Genomic DNA, 21,710 nt, shown 5'->3' on the forward strand with positions numbered 1-21,710 from the left:
CTTAAAACACTATAAGAAATCATTATGATAAAACAATCAATATAAACTTATTTATTAAATTAAATTACAAAACAATTTATAAACAAGTTGGTCGGTCTACGAAACCAAGACCAACGAGACGATGAAACCCTACCAAATACCATAGTCCATGCCAAGTTACCATAGAGTACAAATATTAATGTGTAATTGTGTAGTCTGTAGGCAACAAGAGCTTGCTTTATTATTAATATACAGTTATATTATTTAATAATGAATACAGCAATATTTTTTAATAAATGATTTAAATTCTGAATAATAACAGTAAAATAAATACTTTCAATACTATAGAACAACATTTCGTTAAGAAAAAAAATGTGCAAAAATTTTATACTTTCAAAAACATAATAATATTGAATTATTTAAAAACCTAAACACACTGATTTCACTTATATTTTACATGTTTAGTATTCTAAAATAATTATGAATATCTTTATTTTGGAATAAACAGACAATTGTTTAATATTAAACTTTTCGTATTTTGTGTACTTTTTATTAATACCAAATGATAAGTTCTAGTACACAATTAAAGATTTTTTATAAATACGTTTTATTTCAAACGTTACCAGTTGAGAAGCGTGAAGCATCCAAAATACGTGTATTAAGAATAATTATATGAACCGGTTTAAAATGACGATAAACAAGACAACACACCTGTCTAACATAAATTACAGGGTTGTCACTTGTCAGTACTCTGAAATCAATATGACGAAAAAAAATTAAAACACAATAACTAGTAAATTTAATAATTTTTAAACCTAATTAAGAGGTATTTTTTAAATGATATAAATAAAATAATTGTTATTTTTCATAGACTTTCCAAATAGAATATACTGGAAGGAAGCATATTCAGCTGTCAACAGTTGTAGTTTGACTTGGCTGTATGCCCATACCTATAACCTGTCAATAACATACTTTTATTATATACAAGCTGGGTCATCATTCAATGGAAAATAATGCCAGTTAAAGTTGATATTACTCCTCCTCCGCCAGCAAACTCAAAACAACCTGGCGTCACCAAGTCTTTACTTTACAACGGCTCCAAATTTCAAGGGCATCAGAAGTCAAAAGGAAATTCGTATGAAGTAGAAGTTGTGTTGCAGGTTAGTGTGGAAAACAAAGTACGCAAAAAGTGAAAATACGTGAGTGCTTTGCGATATTTAAAAGGTTACATTATTCTTATAGAGACATGTTCATTAACAGAGACTTTTCATATATTTTAACTTTAAAATATAAAAAAAAAATGTTAAACTTTTAGCATGTAGATGAAGAAAATTCGTATCTTTGTGGATACTTAAAAATTAAAGGATTAACCGAAGAGTTTCCAACACTTACGACATTTTTCGATGGCGAAATTATATCAGCTAAGTATCCGTTTCTAACAAGAAAATGGGATGCTGATGAAGATGTAGATAGAAAACATTGGGTATGTATACAATTGCAATAAATAATTATACAAAGTTTTCTTTCATATTCTTAATATATAATATGTTTCCAGAGTAAATTTGATTTATTTGTACCATATTTGAAGACATTCAACTCTGATTCATTTGACTATGATTCTCTTGCAAAGGCTGATTATGTATTTATGAGGTGGAAAGAGCATTTTTTAGTACCGGACCATACAATTAAGGATATAAATGGTGCTTCATTTGCTGGGTTTTACTATATATGTTTCCATAAATCTGCTGCTACTATTGAAGGTTATTATTACCACAGAAGTTCTGAGTGGTAAGTGTTTATTATTGTAACATTCAACATTTCAGTAAACAATTTTATGGAGAGTATACTACTTTCATTTACCTCGTTATTAAGAAAGCTGTTGTTGAAGCCCAGAGGCACAAGCATGGCCAATTTGGCAAAGAATAGGAAATGGAATTGTCTTAATGGGAGGGGAGTGTCTTAAAACTAGGTTCCCAGGTTCCTTATGCCTGAATTCAATGCAGCAGAGTAGGCAAAGTACAGGCAAGGCAAATTTGAAAATGGACACTTCCATAGTGATTACAGTCAAATATTGTCCAATGTGATACAGTGCAATTTTCAATGATTTTTGTAACAACTGACTACCAAATAAAACAAATTTTGCTAAGATGGATATTTTGGCCGTTCTTAGAAATTCCAAAAATCAAAAATTCCAATTAAACTGAACAATTTTAAGCATAGCAGTACTTGTTTGTATCTTATAGTTTATCTTATATATTACAGTCTGTTCTTCATCAGATGTTTCAGTATTTTTTAATAAGTTAATGGCTAGTGCCAACAATATTGAATAATTTTTGCTAGGATGACATTTCATTATTTTTCATAGTTTAGCATATTTCTGCATTAGGTGTGCCAGCCATAAAAAGATGTAACAAGTTTCATTTAAATTTGCCCAGTAGTTCTGAAGATGTGCATATATAAGACGAAATGTTAATAATTGTAATTTTAGAAACATTGTATGGCAGAATGCAAATAATTCATACTCTGAATGGGAATCAAACCCATAACTGTTGCATTTACAGTCAGACATTGTGCTACTGCACTACAATGGTATTCAAATTAAATTAAGTATTATATACATTTAAATTATAAAAATTTTCAATTATATTTGTTGCAGGTTTCAATCATTGAATTTAATCCATGTCCCAGAACACAGCATTCAAATTTATGAATTTAGATGAAATTGTAGCGGCAATCTAAAATCGGATCAACATTTGTTTTTGATAGTACTTACTTGTTTGTTAAGTCATCATTTCTTTTGATATTCAAAATGACTTTAATGATTCTCCTTAATGGAGATTATAAGATCAATCAACGCCATGATAAATAGTTTTTGAATAATAGTTGTAGCCTGTCTTTGCATGTACTTATGACATTGTAACATAACTCATGATGTAAATAATTTATTATTTAATAAATTTGTGATACCTTGTAACTATTGTTAATTGGTTTGTTTATACCTTTCAATTTTAAGTCTCTTAATTATATTATTCTTATTGTTATGTGATATAATGTACAAATTTTTATTTTTTTTAAGGGATAGTCTATTTGAGTTCTATAGAATTTGACTCATTCCTTTGACATTTAGTCTTTTTTTTAAGTATATGCAAAATCAGGTTATGCTTTAATTTGAACAAGTTTATATTTTTTTTAAGTCTATACATGTAGGAATTATCAATGTAAACAGTGTTAAGAAAATTTAATATTTTTTTTCAATAAAATCTTGAATACAAAGACTGATTCATTTTAACCCCTTTTTTCAATTAATATTGTTGTTATGTGACCATTTTGGCATAGTGAAACAATGTTAGACCACAAATGCCATGGCTGTAGGTTTGACCTCACTCTAGAGAATGGGTTATTTTCTTACTGTGTCTTGAATTTGGAGATACAAACAAAAATCATAAATTGTTAATAGAATTGGAAAAATTGTCGTTTTCTTTTATATAGGGAAATATTTTAATAAAATATCATTTCATATTTCATTTCAATAAATTTATTAACACATTTATATTTATTTACAATAAAATACTGGCATTGATAATTTTCTACATTTTTTTCATTAAAACGGAATAATAAGCACATTTGGATATTAACTCTTAGCAATAAGGTTTAAGTATTTGATATATATTTTCATTAATTTTAATCTTATTCTTAAATTAATATTTGTACAGAACAGATTTTGACATAATTTTTTTGATATTATTTTTTACTAATTAGATTAAAAATATATGTATTCAATAAAAATTTATAAAAGAAAAACATAGAAACCAGAAAATATATATCCGTTTGAATTAAAAAATATATTTATTACTACATAATGCCTGTTTGTAATAAGAAAATTAAAATGCAAAACACTGGTTTGTATATATGCATAGAGAAATTATGGCAAGTATTTTTTATCACCATGCATCTTAGAGTCAAATATATAAGAAATATGTTTCATATTAATGTTTGCTTACATTTGATATGCCTCTTAGTAAAAATAAAGAGGTCAATAAATTATAAAGCAAAACATTTTTGATAGAAAATTATGCATAAGAAGATATCTCATTCTAAATTTCTAAGAAAATAATAGCTTCCGATAATAATAATTAAAGTTTTGAAGCTACATAACTAAAAACTTATTCTAAACTTTGGTGGGATCAACATAATATGTAATATGAATAATAGTTCGGTAATTAGTATTTTATAATAGAAGAAAATATTTTTTATAAATTGTTTTTTTTAATGAGTAAAATGCTCTTTCTTGGTGAAAATAATGAAATTGAATACGGCGGTAAAAACAATATGAGAAATATTATAAAATTATATCTTTGTTTTTGCTTATTTATTTCATGCAATTTATTTTTGTAGGTGGGTTTAAATTGTCCGATATTATTTATAATTACTTATTTTTCACCATAAATAAGGTATAAGTAAGGTCTATGTCTAAATATTCGAAACTTAGGTCAGCCGTACTATCTACATAAGTACTTCTTAATTATAAAAATTAACATATCATAAAAGGCAAGCCAGTGCCGATTTATCAATAATAGATACCTTAAGAAACCATCTTGCATTACATTCGACTAACTCGCGAGTCACAACAACAAAAAATATACATCAAATAGACATAAATTAGTAAAACAACAATTTACATAATATAAAACAAAAATAATACTAAATGATAATAATCAAATTTTCATTAAAATAAACGCTTACATGTTGTTATCAGGAATATTTACAAAAACTTAAACAGCTAACAAAAATTTTTACACTATGACTGTAATATTTGGCTTTAAAATAAATAGGCTTTATATAGTGAAAGCTATGGCGGAAACTAGTTAGCGTATATTTTATTTAATAGTAATATTAGTGGATATTAAATCTAATATAAATATTGAGTTGAAATGTGCAAAGTGCTTTCGCATAGCTTCCATTATATGACGTCGGGTAACATCGTGTTTTCTGAGCAATGGAGCAAACTATCTTTTCGAGGCCCCTTCGCTGCTAAACCAGTGCCTCAAACCCAGGAGGCTGTACAGGTCCTGGTTGTTAGCATGGGACCTCATAGGATTCGCACGACTGGCAATATTATGAGAGTATCGCCGCAAGCCAGGGTAAATTTCTTGGCCGGCACGCGCTTCAGGGTAACCTTCGAAATTATAGCCACGCGGGTGGAAATAGTGTGGATAGGAATGGTGGTGTCGTCGTGGGTTTTCATGCGCGTAGACGCCACCTATTTGTGTTCGGCCAGGCCAGTAATCCTGTAAATGCTTAAACGGATAGTTCGCTGGTGGTGACTGCGAGCTCTCGCTTGGCCAAGGATATCTGTAGTAAACAACATTAGTCGGTACTTGTTTGTCAGTAATATCGCTGTTTACAAGGTCCGATCTTTCCGGATTGAGGGTTTCGGTTGGTTTATTTTCTGCTCCTTTTGGCTTGGTCCGTCGGTATTGTAGCTTAGTTCGCGTGCCCAATATGCTGTCATCTAACGGAGGGAACTTTTTATCATCTTTGGTGAAATTGTCATCAGTAGATACTTCAGCGTATCTGCTTATGAGCTTAATGGCTTCTCCGATATCAGAATAATCGTTTTCAGGATTAAGTTTTGTGTCATCGGCGTCTTTCTTTATTTCCTTCGGTGCGGATTTCTCAACGTGAGTATTATTTTCATTTGATATAGACGCCTCTTCTCCCACTTGCGATGTAGTTTTGTTAGCTGCTCCTTGTTCATTAATTTTGACGTTTTCAGATTCTGTAATAATGTCCTGGCTGTACTGATTTTCAGTGTCATAAATAACAGGATCGACGTTCACATGTCCGTATACCAATTCTTTCTGGCCTAAGTCAGTGCTGTTTAAAGTTTCACTTTCACTAGAATTCATCGCAGGACTGTCTCGTTTAGGTTTATCTGAATAAGACAGAAAATTGTGCAGCACATTGTGTGACAAAATATTAGAGCTCTGGGGAATAGTGCCGTTTAGTTTTGCATGAGCTTGTTGTAGCTTAAGTAGTTCCAGCTCAGCTTCTATGCTTGCATCAGAGTTATCTCCTTTCTTGATAAAGTTTGGTTGCTGATCCTGTAAATTAAAGACATGTATGTTAGTACATGACCGTTTACATTAATAATTATATTGATGCTTAAGTTTTGATGTAATATAATTATTATAAGTGTATATTTTACCTGTACAGATGGATCGAGACCAATAGGAATGGACAGCTGTAGGGGACCCGGGTCTTCGTCTCCGTAATCATATACTTCGCCATTGTTAGGAGCTGCAGTAAATACAGCGTTAAGTTGGTCCAACAGAATGCGTTCGTGCTCATCTTTGCTAACTGTTACCACCTGAATAAAATATAAACACAATTTTTAAGTACATATTACAATTTTTTCTAGGTAGTAAATATTTTTTGAGGTATAAAATACTCATGAGTTGTTTTGGTATTACAAACTACTAGTTTAACTATGAAAGTTCTACTACATTCTTAGTGATCACGCCTAGCAAAGGAAAAGAAAGTAGCAATTTACCTGAACACAAGCAGTTCCATCAAGGCGATGTCCTTTTGGACAGACTAGTGGGGTAATGAACAATGACTTGGTCGTGATGCGTCGCGGCGGGTTGTTCTGGTTTCCATTTTCTGAGCTCTGCAGCCAGGACCCCCACGCGAGCTCGCTGGCTTGCCGGTCTAGGGTGCGCGGGGGAGCTCGGGTGGTTGTGGCTACTGGGCCTTCGGTCTCCGCCCCTAGTGCACACGACACCAGTAATGCGATCCACGGATACCACATCGCAAACACCTGAAAGTAATAATCGTGATATTTAAAATAAGTTATAAACGAATTATAAAAATAAATATTACCTGATATCAATATATAAATATGTTATAAAAAATGTAGGCAAATTTATTTACAGAATTTGTATACAAGGATATGGAAGTTAGCGAATGATCCAGAGCACATCACATGAACTGGATCAAGGTTTGGCCTTATCTATTAGCGCAATGGGTGGATGGAAAACGATATGCATTAAGAAACGTCTCGATCTTTTGCTATTTATTTCTTAAAGCAAAAATATATTTATATAGTACGTATTTTGATGTTTTGTAAATAGATTTTCTTACAATTATATCGGTATTATATATTAGTTAAAATTCAGTCAAAATAAACAACAATAATAAGTTGTTTGTTGTGTTGCATATTGTAGCGATATATTGAATTTAAAGTATTTCAAAAATAAATATTTTTAAGCTTCGTCTTGTATCCCGCATAAAGCAGAGTGGGTAGACAGAGGGAATATTAGGACATTTCTCTTGTTAAGACAAGGGGGACGGAAATGTCCGGCAGTGGTAAGCCGTTGCCGTTACCAGAGCGAGGAAAATAAAAATATTACATATTTCATCTTCTCGAATGGGAATCGAATCCACAACATGTCGCGTTTATAGTCGCATTCTTGTGCTTCTGCACCATGACTAGCCTTAAAACTCGCCTTAAAATATACCTTGATTTTAATATTTTAAATAGTAACCCTTTATCACTCGAGAAAGTGAAAGCAAGTTTGTTATAGGCTTTTCACGAGCTTTCGACAGCTTTCTTGATTTAAATAAAAAGTAATGTAATGTAAATGTAATATTTAAATTTAAGAAAAGATTTAGGTTTGGTAATAGTAATAAATATCTTTCTTATCTTCTTTTTTTAGAAAAATCTTTACAACCAGTTTCTTACAACGTAACAGTGAAAATCTATAACAGTAATACATTATTCTTTTCTCTATCAGACGATATACATATATAGAGGCCAGTCGCAACGCAGGGGCACAAATACGTACAAGGGGATTCGATCCCCACTTGATGTAACGAAATATTTATTCAAATTTATATTTTCATTTCTTGGCTCTGGTGCCGAGGCGTGGCGTTGAGTTTTGCCAGTCAACACACACTGCCAGAATTCGGCGGAAAATAGGGAACGGAGTGTCGTAACACTAGGTTTCTCTAGTAATAGTCTCTATAGCTATACTCTTAAGTTGATTTTATAATTTATTTCTTCTTGCAATTTGTGAGTTGATTTTTATAAAATTTATAGAATAATTTAAAGAAGATGTATAAAAAAGCAGTAACTAAGAAATAGCAAACAGGTGGAAACAACACTTCTAACATTTACCATGTCTACGGTTTTTTTAAAAGGGTTCATTGTCTCGAGTCTCTACGTTACACTTTGTAGGTACATCTGAAGCTAGAAAGTGAAACATAAAATTACGTTATGCTTGGAAGATCAACACGGCAATCTTAAAAACACAGTATGCGCGGTTAAGTACTTCAACGATTAGATATTTTTTTGAGCTTAACCCCGCACAGATTATACGCGAACAGCTACTATCATGTACCTACCATAGTACCTACCTAACTTTAAAAAATATTTTAAATTTTAAGAATTACTTTTTTTAAGATGATTTGTATACACAGTTATAATATTTATAGTTATCCTTGTTTTAACTAGTTTCGGCATTTTTGGACTTGAGCCTGGTCAAGGTGACAAAGGACCACGTTTGCACATTATAATTGTTAATGCAAATTTTATTTTAATGTATTTTAAATACGTGTTAAAAAGCACTTTGTAATACCTTTCTTGCGATAGATATAAATAAATATAAAATGACTCATAGCAGATACAAGGAAAGCTATCATATTTAGAACATATGAGCTGGCTCCTTATCAAATAAGGGCTTTTAAGGATCGTAGTCCGTTTCTTTGGTTGTTAAGTGCTTTCAAGAGTGAATAGTGTTTTTTTTTATACAAAAAAATATTCATAATCAATATGTATATAGTAAGTGTGGATAATCTTTTTGTATGTTATACATAATATAGCGTAATTATTTAAAAGTTATTAAAATGTCATCAAACAAAAATGGAAAAGTTCAAACATTAAATGAAAGTACAGTACAATGTTCACATTCTAATGAAAATATAAATTTAAATATATATTTAACTTCCTCGAGCAGGGATCGAACCCACAACGCCTGCGCCACAACCAGCCTCATATTTGTTCATTCATTTAAAAAAGATATAAAAGAAACGAAGAAGGAATCGTCTAATAGTTTCTTTTCCATTTGGTTACGATGCAGATCTGCCTATGATCAAAGGGATTAAAATTATAAATGGGGCTAGCAAATTGTTCGTTAAGATCAAAGAGGGCCATAGATCCGGAGGATTCGAGTTATTTATAATTTTATTACAACCAGCAATTAACGTTTTCATTCACAATTCTTCCATTTAAATTAAAATATCTACATATAATAAAAAAATAATTATTTAAATTTATATTTCCATTTATATGCTTCGAGGCAAAGCGTGGCGTTGAGTTCCTGAATTTGGCGGAAAGTGGGGAACGGAGTGTCTTAACACTAGGTTCCCTCTGCCTATCTGCTATCAAAATTAGCAATTCTCATTACAAAGCAATTATACGTACGCAGAATGTTACATCATATGGAAAATTGTAAACAATAAGATCTTCGAGCCTCTTGATCTCTGTACTGGAGTCGTGGGAAATACAAATGTGCGCTGTTTCGTACATTAACTTATTAATTTAGTGCGCAAAACAAGGGCACTGGCTGTTGACCCCGTCGCGATCTATTGGCAGCATCTGGCGAGGATCTCTCGAGGCGCCGACACTGTGCGCGCACGCGGAAGTGCCTCGCTCTGACCGTGTTTCAATGGGTGCTTGATTGAAGATTACTTATATCAGATGTACGTAATCTTAGGTATTTCAAGTAATGGATGTGAGAGAAACCTGTTGCGAATTGTGGTTTTTTTTTAAATTATAAATAATTTTAATTATCTTTGTTTGTTGTGGGTTCGAGTAGAGACTCGAAGAAATTAATTATTATTTCTTAATATTTTCATTTCTTCGCTCTGGCACCAAGCACTGCTACTAAACACGCAATGGCTCGAAAAAATTGGCGGAATATGGAGAACGAAGTCTGAAAAATACGTTCCCTCTGCTTCTGGGGTATGCGGGATGCAGCGTGAAGCTATTTTTTTTATTTTTAATGAAATAATATTTGGATTGTCCAAAAGCAGACACAAAATGGGTGTCCATTGGTGTATTATTGGCGCGCACCAAATCCTCGAATGTTGAACCCTACCTTGACATGTATTGCGAGAGAGGGACAGCTCTGCGTACGCGCAGGGTTGCACACAAATAACTTTCCAATGAACACACAGTCGAGTGATACTTCTCAGAAGCGTTAATGACTAGCTATTTGTACATTTTAAAACTTAACTGAAGATAAGTAAATTGTTAGGTAATTATCATGGTGCAACTCAAGTAGCTAAGGTTCTGTTGTCGATCGTCAGCATATCCTCCACACATTAACGCACCTACCTATTTGTTCAAGTTGGTTTGGCAGTTGTGGGTTCGATCCCCTATTGAGGAAATGAAATATTTATTTAAATGTATATTTCCATTTCTTCGCTCTGATGTCGAGGCAAAACGCGGCTTTTATTTCTGCAACTCCACACGCAGTGCCTCCAGAATTCGGTTGAAAATGGGGAATGGAGTGGGATTAGGTTCCCTTTGCCTACCCTACTGCGTGCAGGATACAGGTGGAAGCTTTAAAAATTTATCTACATATTTAGATTTATTTACTTCCTTTAATTAATGTGAGTGCGTGAATCAACAACATTGAACATGTAGGGGAACGTGAGTTACAAATTTTCTATAGTCTCGCTCGGCCTGCACCTCTATACCCTTACGACTGGCAGATGTATACAAATGAATAAAGGACCCTCGTTCAACCTGTGCGAGGTTTTTATATTAGAACCGTTATCAGAATAGAAAAAAAAATATTCTGCTTTATGGATACCTGTCTAACCACATTATGTTACTATAACGTGAATAAAATCAGTTATGATTGGATTCCACGTCATTAAATAAATAAATCAGTTCAGCACACGACAGGGTAGACATAGGGAACATAGTGTTAAGACACTTCGTTCAACACTTACCGCCGAATTCTGGAGGCTGTTAAGTGGCGGAACTTAACGCTGCGTTTTTGCCTCGACACTAGACCGAAGAAATGAAAATATAAATGTAAAGAAATATTTGATTTCCTCGAGTGGGGATCGAACCCACAACCACCAGTTTGTGCGCCACGACTGGCCTCAAATAGTAGGTAAGTATCCTTGATTATGTCACGCGTGGCGACAAAATCCATTAATGTCCATTGTATGATAATATAGAAACAGCGATAATGTCGAGAAAGTGTCCACCGTTAACTGACATGTACGATATTGGGTATATTAGCATGTTAGGTAACTATAGTTTTTTTTTCACGTGCAAGTTATTGATTATTTACACAATAAATATTTCGTTTGAAATTATATTTATCTATATACATTTTTAGAAAAACATATTCTCTTATTTTTAAAGTGATATGTATTTATCACAAGACAATTAATTTCCATTTCTTTTCTTTTTTTTATCTGTACACCAGCTTTAAAATAAAATGTACTTATCATTTTTATAACTTAGTGTTAAGACACTCCGTTCTCCATTATTTAAGCTTCTCTCTATTAATATACTAAGACAGAATTAAATAACAATGTACGATAATAATATTCAATTTGCATAACATTATATAATACTTACCTACGAGTACCTAATACAGTCATCAGCTAAATGATTTTATAAGGTCCAGTACTTATGTAGTGATTACTGTCCAAGACTAAACAATGCAATGGGTATGTTTACAAGAACTATGATACTAATTGAAGCTTTCATTGAGAGCTATTACACTAATTGGTTAAAGCCCAACAGAGATACTTATGTGCGACAGAACGCGAATAGTTGCTAAACAGTACTTTTATTTGCCATATACTTATGTAATATCTATTTCGCGGCTTCGCCCGCTTGAACTATATGATTATAAATATACCAATCTTCTGTACTTACCTTTTCTAAAAATAATAAAGTCAATTTAAAAACAATATCTATATCTATATGGAAAATTCATTGTTAGGGTTCCGTACTTTTTAAGGAAAAAAGGAATCCTAATAAGATCACTTTGTGGTCCGTCTGTCAGTCAAGAGCCTTTTTCCCCAGGAACGCTTTTAAGATATCGAGTTGAAATTCAAACCATATACCTAGATCTACGGCCCCATGATTTCTTGACAAAAAATCCGTTATGTAGCAAAAAACACGTATTTCAACACTATAAAGGGAATCAAAATTAAAAGAGTACTTCCAGTTAACCTAGAATTATGAAATTTGGCAGCTAGCACATGCAAGTAATAATTTACAAGTTGTGCGTGTGTAAAAAATCATATTATTTTGGCCGCAAAACGCACCCTGGTTTATTTTTTTGTCAGGCAACATAATTAGATAAGTTTAATTAAAATATTTATGTCGGCAAAAAATATAAAGACATACTAAAATATTTAAAAGTGGCTGACTACTTACTTCGAGTATATGAAAACACTAGCGGCCCGCCCGCGGCTTCGCCTGCGTAAACTACGTTATTATTAATTTCTGTCTCCAAGAGGTTCCTACGTCCTATAAGTGACGTCCATGCAAAATTTGAGACTCCTAGCATTTGTAGTAACGAAGTTTCATACAAACTTTCGACCCCAAAAACAACCCTTTAGAAGTCGAATATTGCAAATTCCCGTCTTAGCGAGCACCTACGTCCTATAAATAACTCCTATGCAAAATTTGAGATTGCTAGCACATGTAGTTTCTGAGATTTCGTGAGTGACTTTTCGATTTTATAAATATAGAAGATAGATAAATTGATTTAGAAGATATTGGTTTGAGTTGAGTTAGTTATATTACTTTATATTAATTCAAGTCAGTTTTATATCGTAGTAGAAAACTAGATGGTTTCTACTAGTAGAAAACTAGTTACTCTCCTACAATAAACAATAAAATGTTTTACATAGTATTGTACCTCGTAATAGATTTTAATTTTTTTAGAATAAGACTAATATTACAATTTTATAAATGCTATTATTACTTAAATATAATGTTAATATTATATCGACATATTACGTATACTCGTACATATACAATATTACCTACTTATAAACCTCGAAAAAGTTATCAAATTTCGTAAAGGATTTCTATTATTTTTTAAGGTTAAAAGAGATTACAAACTAAAAAAAACCATTTTATAATAAATCCAAGTTTGTAATTTTTTTTACTAATATAAAAGCCATACTTAAAGTTTCTCAAGAGATTTTTTTTATTTGTAGGGCTCATTTGTCTTAAGTAGATAATTAGATACAATTGAAATGGTTCGCTTTACTGACTTGGAACTGGTGACACATTTCTCTACCTTCTAATTTTGATAGCCTATTACTGTTAACTTTCAAGTAGTTAGTCATGAAGAGTGATTGCTTTGAAAGTGCACTTAATTAACATTCCTAAATTTCTTATACAAATTGAGGTAAAGTTGTTAAATTATAAGTATTATTCGTTTTATAATATATACTATATAAGTTTCTTTTTTTTATTTATACTCTGTATCACGCACATAGCAGTGTAGACAGAGGGAACCTGGGAACTTATTGTTAAGACATTCTGTTCCCCATTTTTCGCTGAATTCTAGAGGCATTGAGTGTTGATATCAGAGCGAAAAATATAAAAATATTAAAATTTCATTTCCTCGAATGGGAATTGAACCCACTATCTGTCGCGCTCACATGCCTCTGCATCACGACTGGCCTCAATTTTCAAAAACGCAAAAAAAAACAAACTCCTTTACAAATTTAGAGATTTTTTTTAACATGTTTTCTAAATATATCAATAAAAAAATACGTTTTTATTTTTCAAACGTTTTGTCATACGATAAGTGTGTCGGTGATTGCCGACAGCTTGCCGACCCGTGAATGAATGTTGAACATGTGCGACATTTCACTATCTTTATAATGTTTAAGATTGCTTTCCTATGTCGCTAACATCTGTTATTTTTAAGTACAATTTTACTACACTTATAGAGAAACGGGAAAAAACTGAGAATTTTTAAATTTTTTATAGAGTTTGTTATATAAACATATTATATTTTTAGATTTATGTAAGTAATCTATATTATTATTAATCAATAGATATAATTAGTTTCTTAAGCAATATACTCTGAGTTGTTCTTTTGAAAAATAAAACTCAAATTTAAATACAATTATTACTCTGGAGCTGGGAGCAGTGTTTGGACCTGCGACCACAGGTGTAGGCTTCAGGAGCCACTTTAGAGTAACTAACAGTCGTCTTTCTGCTCCAGCTCAATATACTAAATTACTTCTAAGTATTACTTATTAATTACTATTTATCAATATTTTAGCCCGTCTTTGCCTGCACTGCAACATGCAATACCTCGAAAAATTCGGAGGAACGTGGAGAATGGAGTGTCTTAACAGTAGGTTTCTTCTGTCTACCTTGTCGTGTGCGGGATACATCGTGAAGATGACAAAGTATCTAATTAAGTCTTGTCTTTTACACAATATGTTTAAAAACATGGAGTTAGCCATGTTCATTGGAGAACAACAATATAAAACCCATATTACAGATAAGTAAAGCAGCATATTATTATCGGTAAACATAATAAGTTAGCAGCAGTGGGACGCGGCCTCCGTCGGCCAGCACGGCGAGACGTGTGGAACAGCCGGCAAATCCGTTTATATATAAGAACAACCCATTCATCTCCTTAAAAATAAGTGTTAGGACGCCGGGTTCTTAGGCTGCGTACAGGTTTGTGACTGTCAGTTTATATTGGTATTTAAAATATTATATGGTAGTTTATATTAATTTTAAGGAGCAGTTGCTCCGTGCCCACCCCAAAATAGTCTTGAGTTCTAAAAATAGCCTACCCCAGAAATTTTACTAATAAAAAAATTGTCCTGAAAAGTTATAAAAAGAATATGTGAATATATGTATCTGTTTTTAAGATTCTAGATTTTTATTTATTTGTATATTAGCATTATAGTTTAGCAAAATAATAAAGAAGCAACGTCCTATTTATTTATTTGAATTTTGGTTTGTTTAGATTTAACAGCTGTTGTTTATATGAACTCCATATAAAGTTCATCGCGTCTTTTAATGTTATAATAACAATTTTGATTTCTAAGAATCTTAATTTTCAATACATACATAACTTGTAACAAAGGCCAAGACTACTTTACCAAATTAAAAATAATAAGTTAAGATTGCTTCACATAGAACTAAGACTGTTTGCTTGTTTTCATAGTTGAGTGGCTCATGCTGTGATAATGTCCGTCAAGTATAAGATGATGAAAGATAAATTAGGTAAATATTATCTCGTAAACTAAACGGCAATTAAATGTCTGGTATAATTGTTGAAAATTAATAATATAATAATATGATGCAATATCCGTCGCTTATTTAATAAAAAACTGTCACTTATTCAGACTAAACATTCTCGTTATCATATATTTTATTTAATTAATTTACTTAATCAATGTAGACTATTATTTATTACTGCTTGTTTACGTGTCTTCCGTATTTTGCGGTATTGGCTTGAGATAAATTACTTTCATACCCATTTTCCGCTCATTTAGACATCGTGCTGACTGCTGAGTAACGCAGCTTAATGCCACGCTTTTATCAACTTAATTAAAATAATACATTTATTTTATTATTAAGCTAAAATTTTATTTTTTAGCTTCATAGAGGGAACCTTGTATTGACACAGTCCGTTCTCCATTAAGACTTCAGTGTCCCACTTTCCGCCGAATTCTTGAAACATTACATGTTGAGTAGCGGATCTCACCACCGAAATGAAAATATTCAGTATAATATCATACCACGAGTGGGGATGGAACCCACAATCGTCGAGTTTACAGTCGCTAGCTTTTACCTCTGCGCCACAACAGCCTTTATTTATTGTTATTATTATAATTATATATATTAAATGAAAATTACATACAAATAAATTAAATTTAAATTTGAAATAAATTCACAATTGAAAACGTGCCCTAACTCGACGCATTTAGTTTGTCGCAAATACACCTCGATTCATGGCCAATGAATATGTACACTGTACTCTGCAGTCTGCAGAGAGTGTCTGAAAAGGTTACCTCAATGAGCCGCAGGACCCGTTTTAGCAATACGCTTTTTATTGTTTAACATTAAAGTCTTCTATAAATGTGAATTATGTCCTTTGCTCCTTCCTTTTTTGTGATCGGTTTTAGAAACGAGAAATAAAAATGGACGTGCTACGACGTCTATGTTATGCGTTGGGATTTTAGTTTCTTTTTACAAATTAATTGTTTTTTTTTATATTTATTGATATTCAGGCCAGTAGTGACGCAGGGGAACAAGCGTGTGACTGTATGCGAGACTGGTTCTGGGTTCGATTTTCACTCAAGGAATTGAAATATTAATTAATATTAGAAACCTTAAGAATTTTGTAGAAAATGGGGAATTTAGTGTCTTACCACTGTATATTTTGCTGTGTGCGGGATACAGCGTGTAGCTAATAACTTTTTTTTGATTTGTAGTGTGGGATTTAGTGATCAAATTATAAATGTCTCATGATAATATTATAAAAAAAAAACTAAGCCGAAAAAGAAAAGTGTAAAATAATGACTCTATAGTGTGAGTCACGTTGTTTAAAGTTAGTTAACACTTATATTTCTAGTTCCATTTGCATGTTAAAAATATAGCCAAGAATTCTTATAAAGGAGAAAGTGAAGTTCGTATGACACAGATCTTAATAAGTTTTTACGGGTAGACATTTGATCTGTTTAATTTATACAATTGAAGCGTAATTTTTTCAAATTTTTTTTACAAGGAAGCTTAATTTTTTTAGCTTCACGTTTTATCCCGCTCGCAGCGGGTAGGCAGAGGGAACCTAGTGTTAAGAAGCTCCGTTGCTCAATTTCCGCTGAGGGCAACGGAGTGTCTTAACATTAGGTTCCCTCTGCCTACCCTGCCGTGTGCGGGATGCAGCTTGAAGCTGACTTATTTATTTTATTTCCTGAAGTAGGAATCGAACACACAACCCGTCGTTAATAGTCACACGCTTGTGCCCCTGCGCCATGACTGACCTAACAATTATTTAATTGATTTAAACCGACGTGAAATAATCGGAATAATTAAAACAGGATATTCTTAGATAAACATATTATATAGTCCATCCAAGACTAATACATATAAAACGCGAATAATCTTTAGTCCGCAATATCCTTGGGCGCTTTTACTTTATGAGCAAAGAAGCTTACCTTGAGGGAAAACGCACGTCGTCTCGCGCCGCTTACATTATAGCGGGCCCGGCTCCGGCGTCCTGCAAACAGAAAACATTGTTATTGTTAATACCCTATTTATTTGATTATATTTTGTACTATAATCTATATTTATAAAATCTATAAGAAAATGTCTTTGGTGTACGTATTATATTAATAACGTGATAGAACTAAAGAAACCCTTAAGCTTTAGTGTTTATTTTATTTCCATCGGTTTATTAATAAAAAAATTGTACCACTAGTAAAGAAAGTTTTTTGAATTGGTTGAAACTTTGTTTTTCAATATAGGTACATATATTATTATTTTTTTAATAATATTAGAAAAAGAAAGTTATGGAGATTACTAAATTAATAATTATGTAGTTTCGAACTGCAATGCATTCGCAGTGATTTCGGTTCTTTTATCACTCCACTCCATTTTAATATCACGAAATAATTTATAATATATTGGCGCGAAAATAAGAAAACACAATAAACAATCATGTGATAATGACAGATTCCAAATTCAAAAGTAATATCTTGTTCATTTTTAATTGCGACAGTATTTATGGCCAATATTCATATTATGAAGTTATATTTTTCGCGCCTTACTGTGTTTTCTTATGTAAATTCTCCGCTATTTTATACACAATAAGTTTGTAGTTCGTGAATTCGGGATTCAAAATAAACTCAAACAAGTAAAACGGTACCCACGCTACACCTATTTGTAGGCGTATGGAAAACATAACAAAGCGAAGTAACAAAAATATGACAACTTGTAAATGTCCGGGCACGCCGAACTGTTAGCTTTTCTATTAAAGTTTGACCTGTCGTGGGAACCAAGTTTTAACATTTTGCTAGTACTTCCGAAAGCAAAGTTTATATTATATAACAAAGCTTATACCTATGATTGATTGATTGATTTGATCCCCAAACAATCAATGAAATACTCAATTGTCTCGTAAATTCTGTTTATTTCCATATATGTAGGTACAACCCTAGTGTATTATATACGTAGATAGTATGTTCGCCGGGCACTTAAAAGTTATTCTTGTTTATATATAACCTTAAACTTTGCTCTTCATCAAACGCATTATAACTTTTAACAAAACTGATTGATGCTCTTCTGTGAGTAAAAATGTCTTTGTATTTATTTTAAGGCTATTTATGTATATATATGATAATATCATTATATGGTTAACATTATAATATTTCTTTTAAATTCTACATGGCACAAGAAACAACATAACCTGTATTTATAAATCGCTCTGAAGTCCGAGATCGATCTTGAGATGGTGATTTTATCCACAAATACATAATTTATGAACGTAAAAGGCATCTCAAGATCAATCTCATATTCGAGAGACGTTTATAAATACGAGTCTTAGTTTTATTTACCCATTAACAATTTCAAATGAATGCATATTTCTCAAAACCTCAGTTAATAGCTTCTCATGATTCCTGCTTGGTGTCCCACAGACATGATTCGCCTGGAGCGCTTTCTAATAGATTTATTTGTGATATACGCGTCTCTCAGAATGTAGTGGTACTACATGGCATACAAACTGCATGAAAGTAAACCGGCCTCGGTTGCAGTCAAGGCCGAAAATGTCACTGGCAATGGATAATTTTAAATTTATACCTTGTTTCTTTTATTTTATTATGGTAAAAATAAATTAAAAAATTAGCTTCACGCTTTATCCCGCTCAAAGCAGGATAGGCAGAGGGTGTTAAGACACTCCGTTCCCCACTTTCTGTCGACTTCTGGTGGCGTTGCGTGTTGAGTGGCAGAACTCAACGCCGCGCTTTGCCTCGACACCAGAGCGGAGAAATGGAATTATAAACGTAAATAAATATTTCACTTCCTCGAGTGGGGATCGAACCCACAATTGTCGCGTTACAGTCACACCCTTGTGCCGCTGTGCCACGACGGCCACGATTTTACTATGATGCTGTACTAAAAATAGATTTTATATATAGATATTTAAATATTACATGTGAACCTTTTTTTGGCCATATAAAATTCTCGTATAGTTCTCTCTATAGATTTAAAATTGACAGCTTCGCTAGGTCAGCACACAAAGAAAATTAACATGGCGTTTACAACACAGATACCGTTTCTGATAGTTTTTGGTACAAATATTGATGTTTAGTTGGCACTTATCTAAGTAAAGGTCATGGTGATATTTTGTTGACATTAAGAAAATTATTTTTCATTTTATGTGAGTTGTTATTAAAATATTATATAGGTAGGTACCTTTGTTTAGTTACACCGTATTAAGACATTTCCGTATTCCACTGGATGATGATGATGATGAAGCCGCTCTTTGCTTAAAATATTAAATATTTCAACCTCCGAATGGGAATCGAATCCACAACCATCGCGTTAGTTGCATGTTTGTGCCTAATTTGGTAACTATATTTCAAATTCCGTTTTCTGTTTATTTACACTACTTTTTATTATCGAAATATGTCACTAATAATCTCGTAATTTAATTATAATACCATTTTATTGTAGCAGATTAATTGAATTAAAATATCATATTACTTATAATAGAATGGCCAGTACAATGAGATTAGTGAGTAGTCAAGAGAATGTCAATATTTGCTTCTACTGTACACAAACGACTCATTCCCGAGAATTGATTCTCTTTGCCCGAAAGATTTTAGTTTAAACATTATTTAAACGTAAATATATAACATATTTTAATAATATTACTATAAAATTTAATGCGGCTTCGTTCAGTTAAACTTTATTTAATTTTTATATTACCTATAGCTAATTGATAATGATTTTTTTTATATTTTTTTTCTATGAAAAGTATCCTATGTCCTTTCTAATATTTCTAATAATATGTGTACCAAGTTTCATGATAATCGGTTAAGTAGTTTTGGCGTGAAAGCGTTACGAACAAACTTACATTCACATTAATTTTAATATTAATATGATTGTTTTCATTAGAATATCTCATAAAAAAATATTTAATTTAATTTATAGTTTATAGCAGTCTTAGTTAACATCATAATGGAAGAAACGAGAAGAAAAAACCTAGTGTTAAGACACTGTGATTTCCGCTTTCATCCCGAATTCGATACTGCATGTTGTGTAGTGGATGGATCTCTATGTCACTATTTTCTATATCAGAGTGGGTAAATAAAAAGAATTCTTTACCTCGGACGAAAACCGAACCCACAAATACCGAATTTGCAGTCAGATGCTGCAGTTCCACTGTGCCATGATAGTCTTGTTAAATTTAGCGCTAGTAAGAAGTAGTAGTGGTAGTTTAAGTGCTTGTGTCCTCAGTGCACTTACTTTTATTGAACGATTAATTTTATTTCCTTGTTTAACCCGTGGACTATGTAAACACAAGATGGTATCTCCATTCTTCATATTGATAAGAGAATGTTCATATTAATTAAAATCTTTAAATTTATAAAGTTTTTGGTTTTCATGAATGTTGGTATTTGTGACCATATGGGGTGTTCTTTGTACAAATACAAAGATACCAAATTAAGAATGGTTATAATTAAAATTACATGAAGTTATTTAAAAAAAAAAACACTTTATACTAAACTTTTATCTCTATATGTTTGTTTTACATACATTTTTACTTTTGTATATATTTTTCGAACGAAAATGGGGAACGTAGTGTCTCAACACTAAGATAGAAGAATGTACAGACATTATAGAAGTGATATTAAGTAAAATTTAACATTGTATATTTTATTATACAAAAAAGTTTAAATATCTCCGTTTGAGTTTATGAAATTTAATATTTTAATGTTTTCACTAAATAATAAGTTTGTACACAGTAACTGCGAACATGAACAATGAACATTGTGCAAAATGTTATTTGAGTTCGTCGAAAGAGTACTTAAAAGATGGTTAAGGCACTTAGAAGTTGGGAATTTTAATGGACAAAGTGTTTTAAAAATAGATTAAAGTAACATAACATAAATTTACTTTACATATATTTTTTCAGCTTCACGCTGATCCTGCATAAAGCAGGATAGGCAAAGGAAAGCTTGTGTTATAACACTCCATTCCCCACTTTGCGGAATTCAACGCCGCCTTCTTACTAGAGGAAAGAAATGAAAATATTCATAAATAATCCAATCCCCTGAATGGAAATCGACCCCATAACCCGTTTACACACACACGCTTGTGCCATTATTAATAACAAAAAAAATATCAATGAATTCGAAATAACAACCTTAATTTTATTCTGGGTCTTTTAAACTATGTTCCAGCAAGGAATTCAGTAAAAATTGTATAATAAAGACATGCGTAATATAAATTATTATCAAATAAGTTATATATTAATCATAATAAGAAATAACAGTTGTTCTCAGGCAAGCGCGAACTGGAGTATAAAACGTCGACACCGTTTCTAAGCATTGTGTGCAAATTATTGCCGATAAAGCCATATATGTAAATACTAGTATGTTTTTACGCACTACAAGTTACTTATAACCTTCCCACC

General features: G+C 32.0%; 2 protein-coding genes across 3 annotated transcripts in view; one reads left to right on the forward strand and one right to left on the reverse strand.

Moving 5' to 3' along the window:
• The first annotated feature begins 247 nt into the window (after positions 1-247).
• Positions 248-3,246, forward strand: LOC146531528 (glucose-induced degradation protein 4 homolog). Of its 2 annotated transcripts, none has more exons than XM_085198495.1 (4): positions 248-1,139; positions 1,295-1,462; positions 1,535-1,767; positions 2,636-3,246. In XM_085198495.1, the coding sequence occupies exons 1-4, from the start codon at positions 993-995 to the stop codon at positions 2,697-2,699; spliced, it is 612 nt and encodes a 203-aa protein (XP_085054621.1). In that variant the 5' UTR covers positions 248-992; the 3' UTR covers positions 2,700-3,246. The 2 variants fall into 2 exon arrangements, with proteins under 2 accessions (XP_085054621.1, XP_085054620.1); XM_085198494.1 differs by having other exon boundaries at positions 728-1,139; positions 2,627-3,246.
• Positions 3,247-3,491: 245 nt separating this feature from the next.
• The window catches only part of LOC146531529 (uncharacterized), a 39,714-nt gene continuing 21,495 nt past the window's right edge, over positions 3,492-21,710 (reverse strand). The window contains exons 2-5 of the mRNA XM_085198492.1: positions 17,227-17,288; positions 6,533-6,799; positions 6,188-6,349; positions 3,492-6,083 (exon numbers count right to left, since the gene is read on the reverse strand). Coding sequence (XP_085054618.1) covers positions 4,986-6,083; positions 6,188-6,349; positions 6,533-6,790 — 1,518 coding nt within the window. The 5' untranslated portion in view covers positions 6,791-6,799; positions 17,227-17,288 and the 3' untranslated portion in view covers positions 3,492-4,985. The remainder of the gene's footprint in view (positions 6,084-6,187; positions 6,350-6,532; positions 6,800-17,226; positions 17,289-21,710) is intronic.

Source organism: Heliconius melpomene, chromosome 15, assembly GCF_056956725.1.
Source record: "Heliconius melpomene rosina isolate 202511_hmr_F chromosome 15, ASM5695672v1, whole genome shotgun sequence".
NCBI lineage: Eukaryota > Metazoa > Arthropoda > Insecta > Lepidoptera > Nymphalidae > Heliconius > Heliconius melpomene.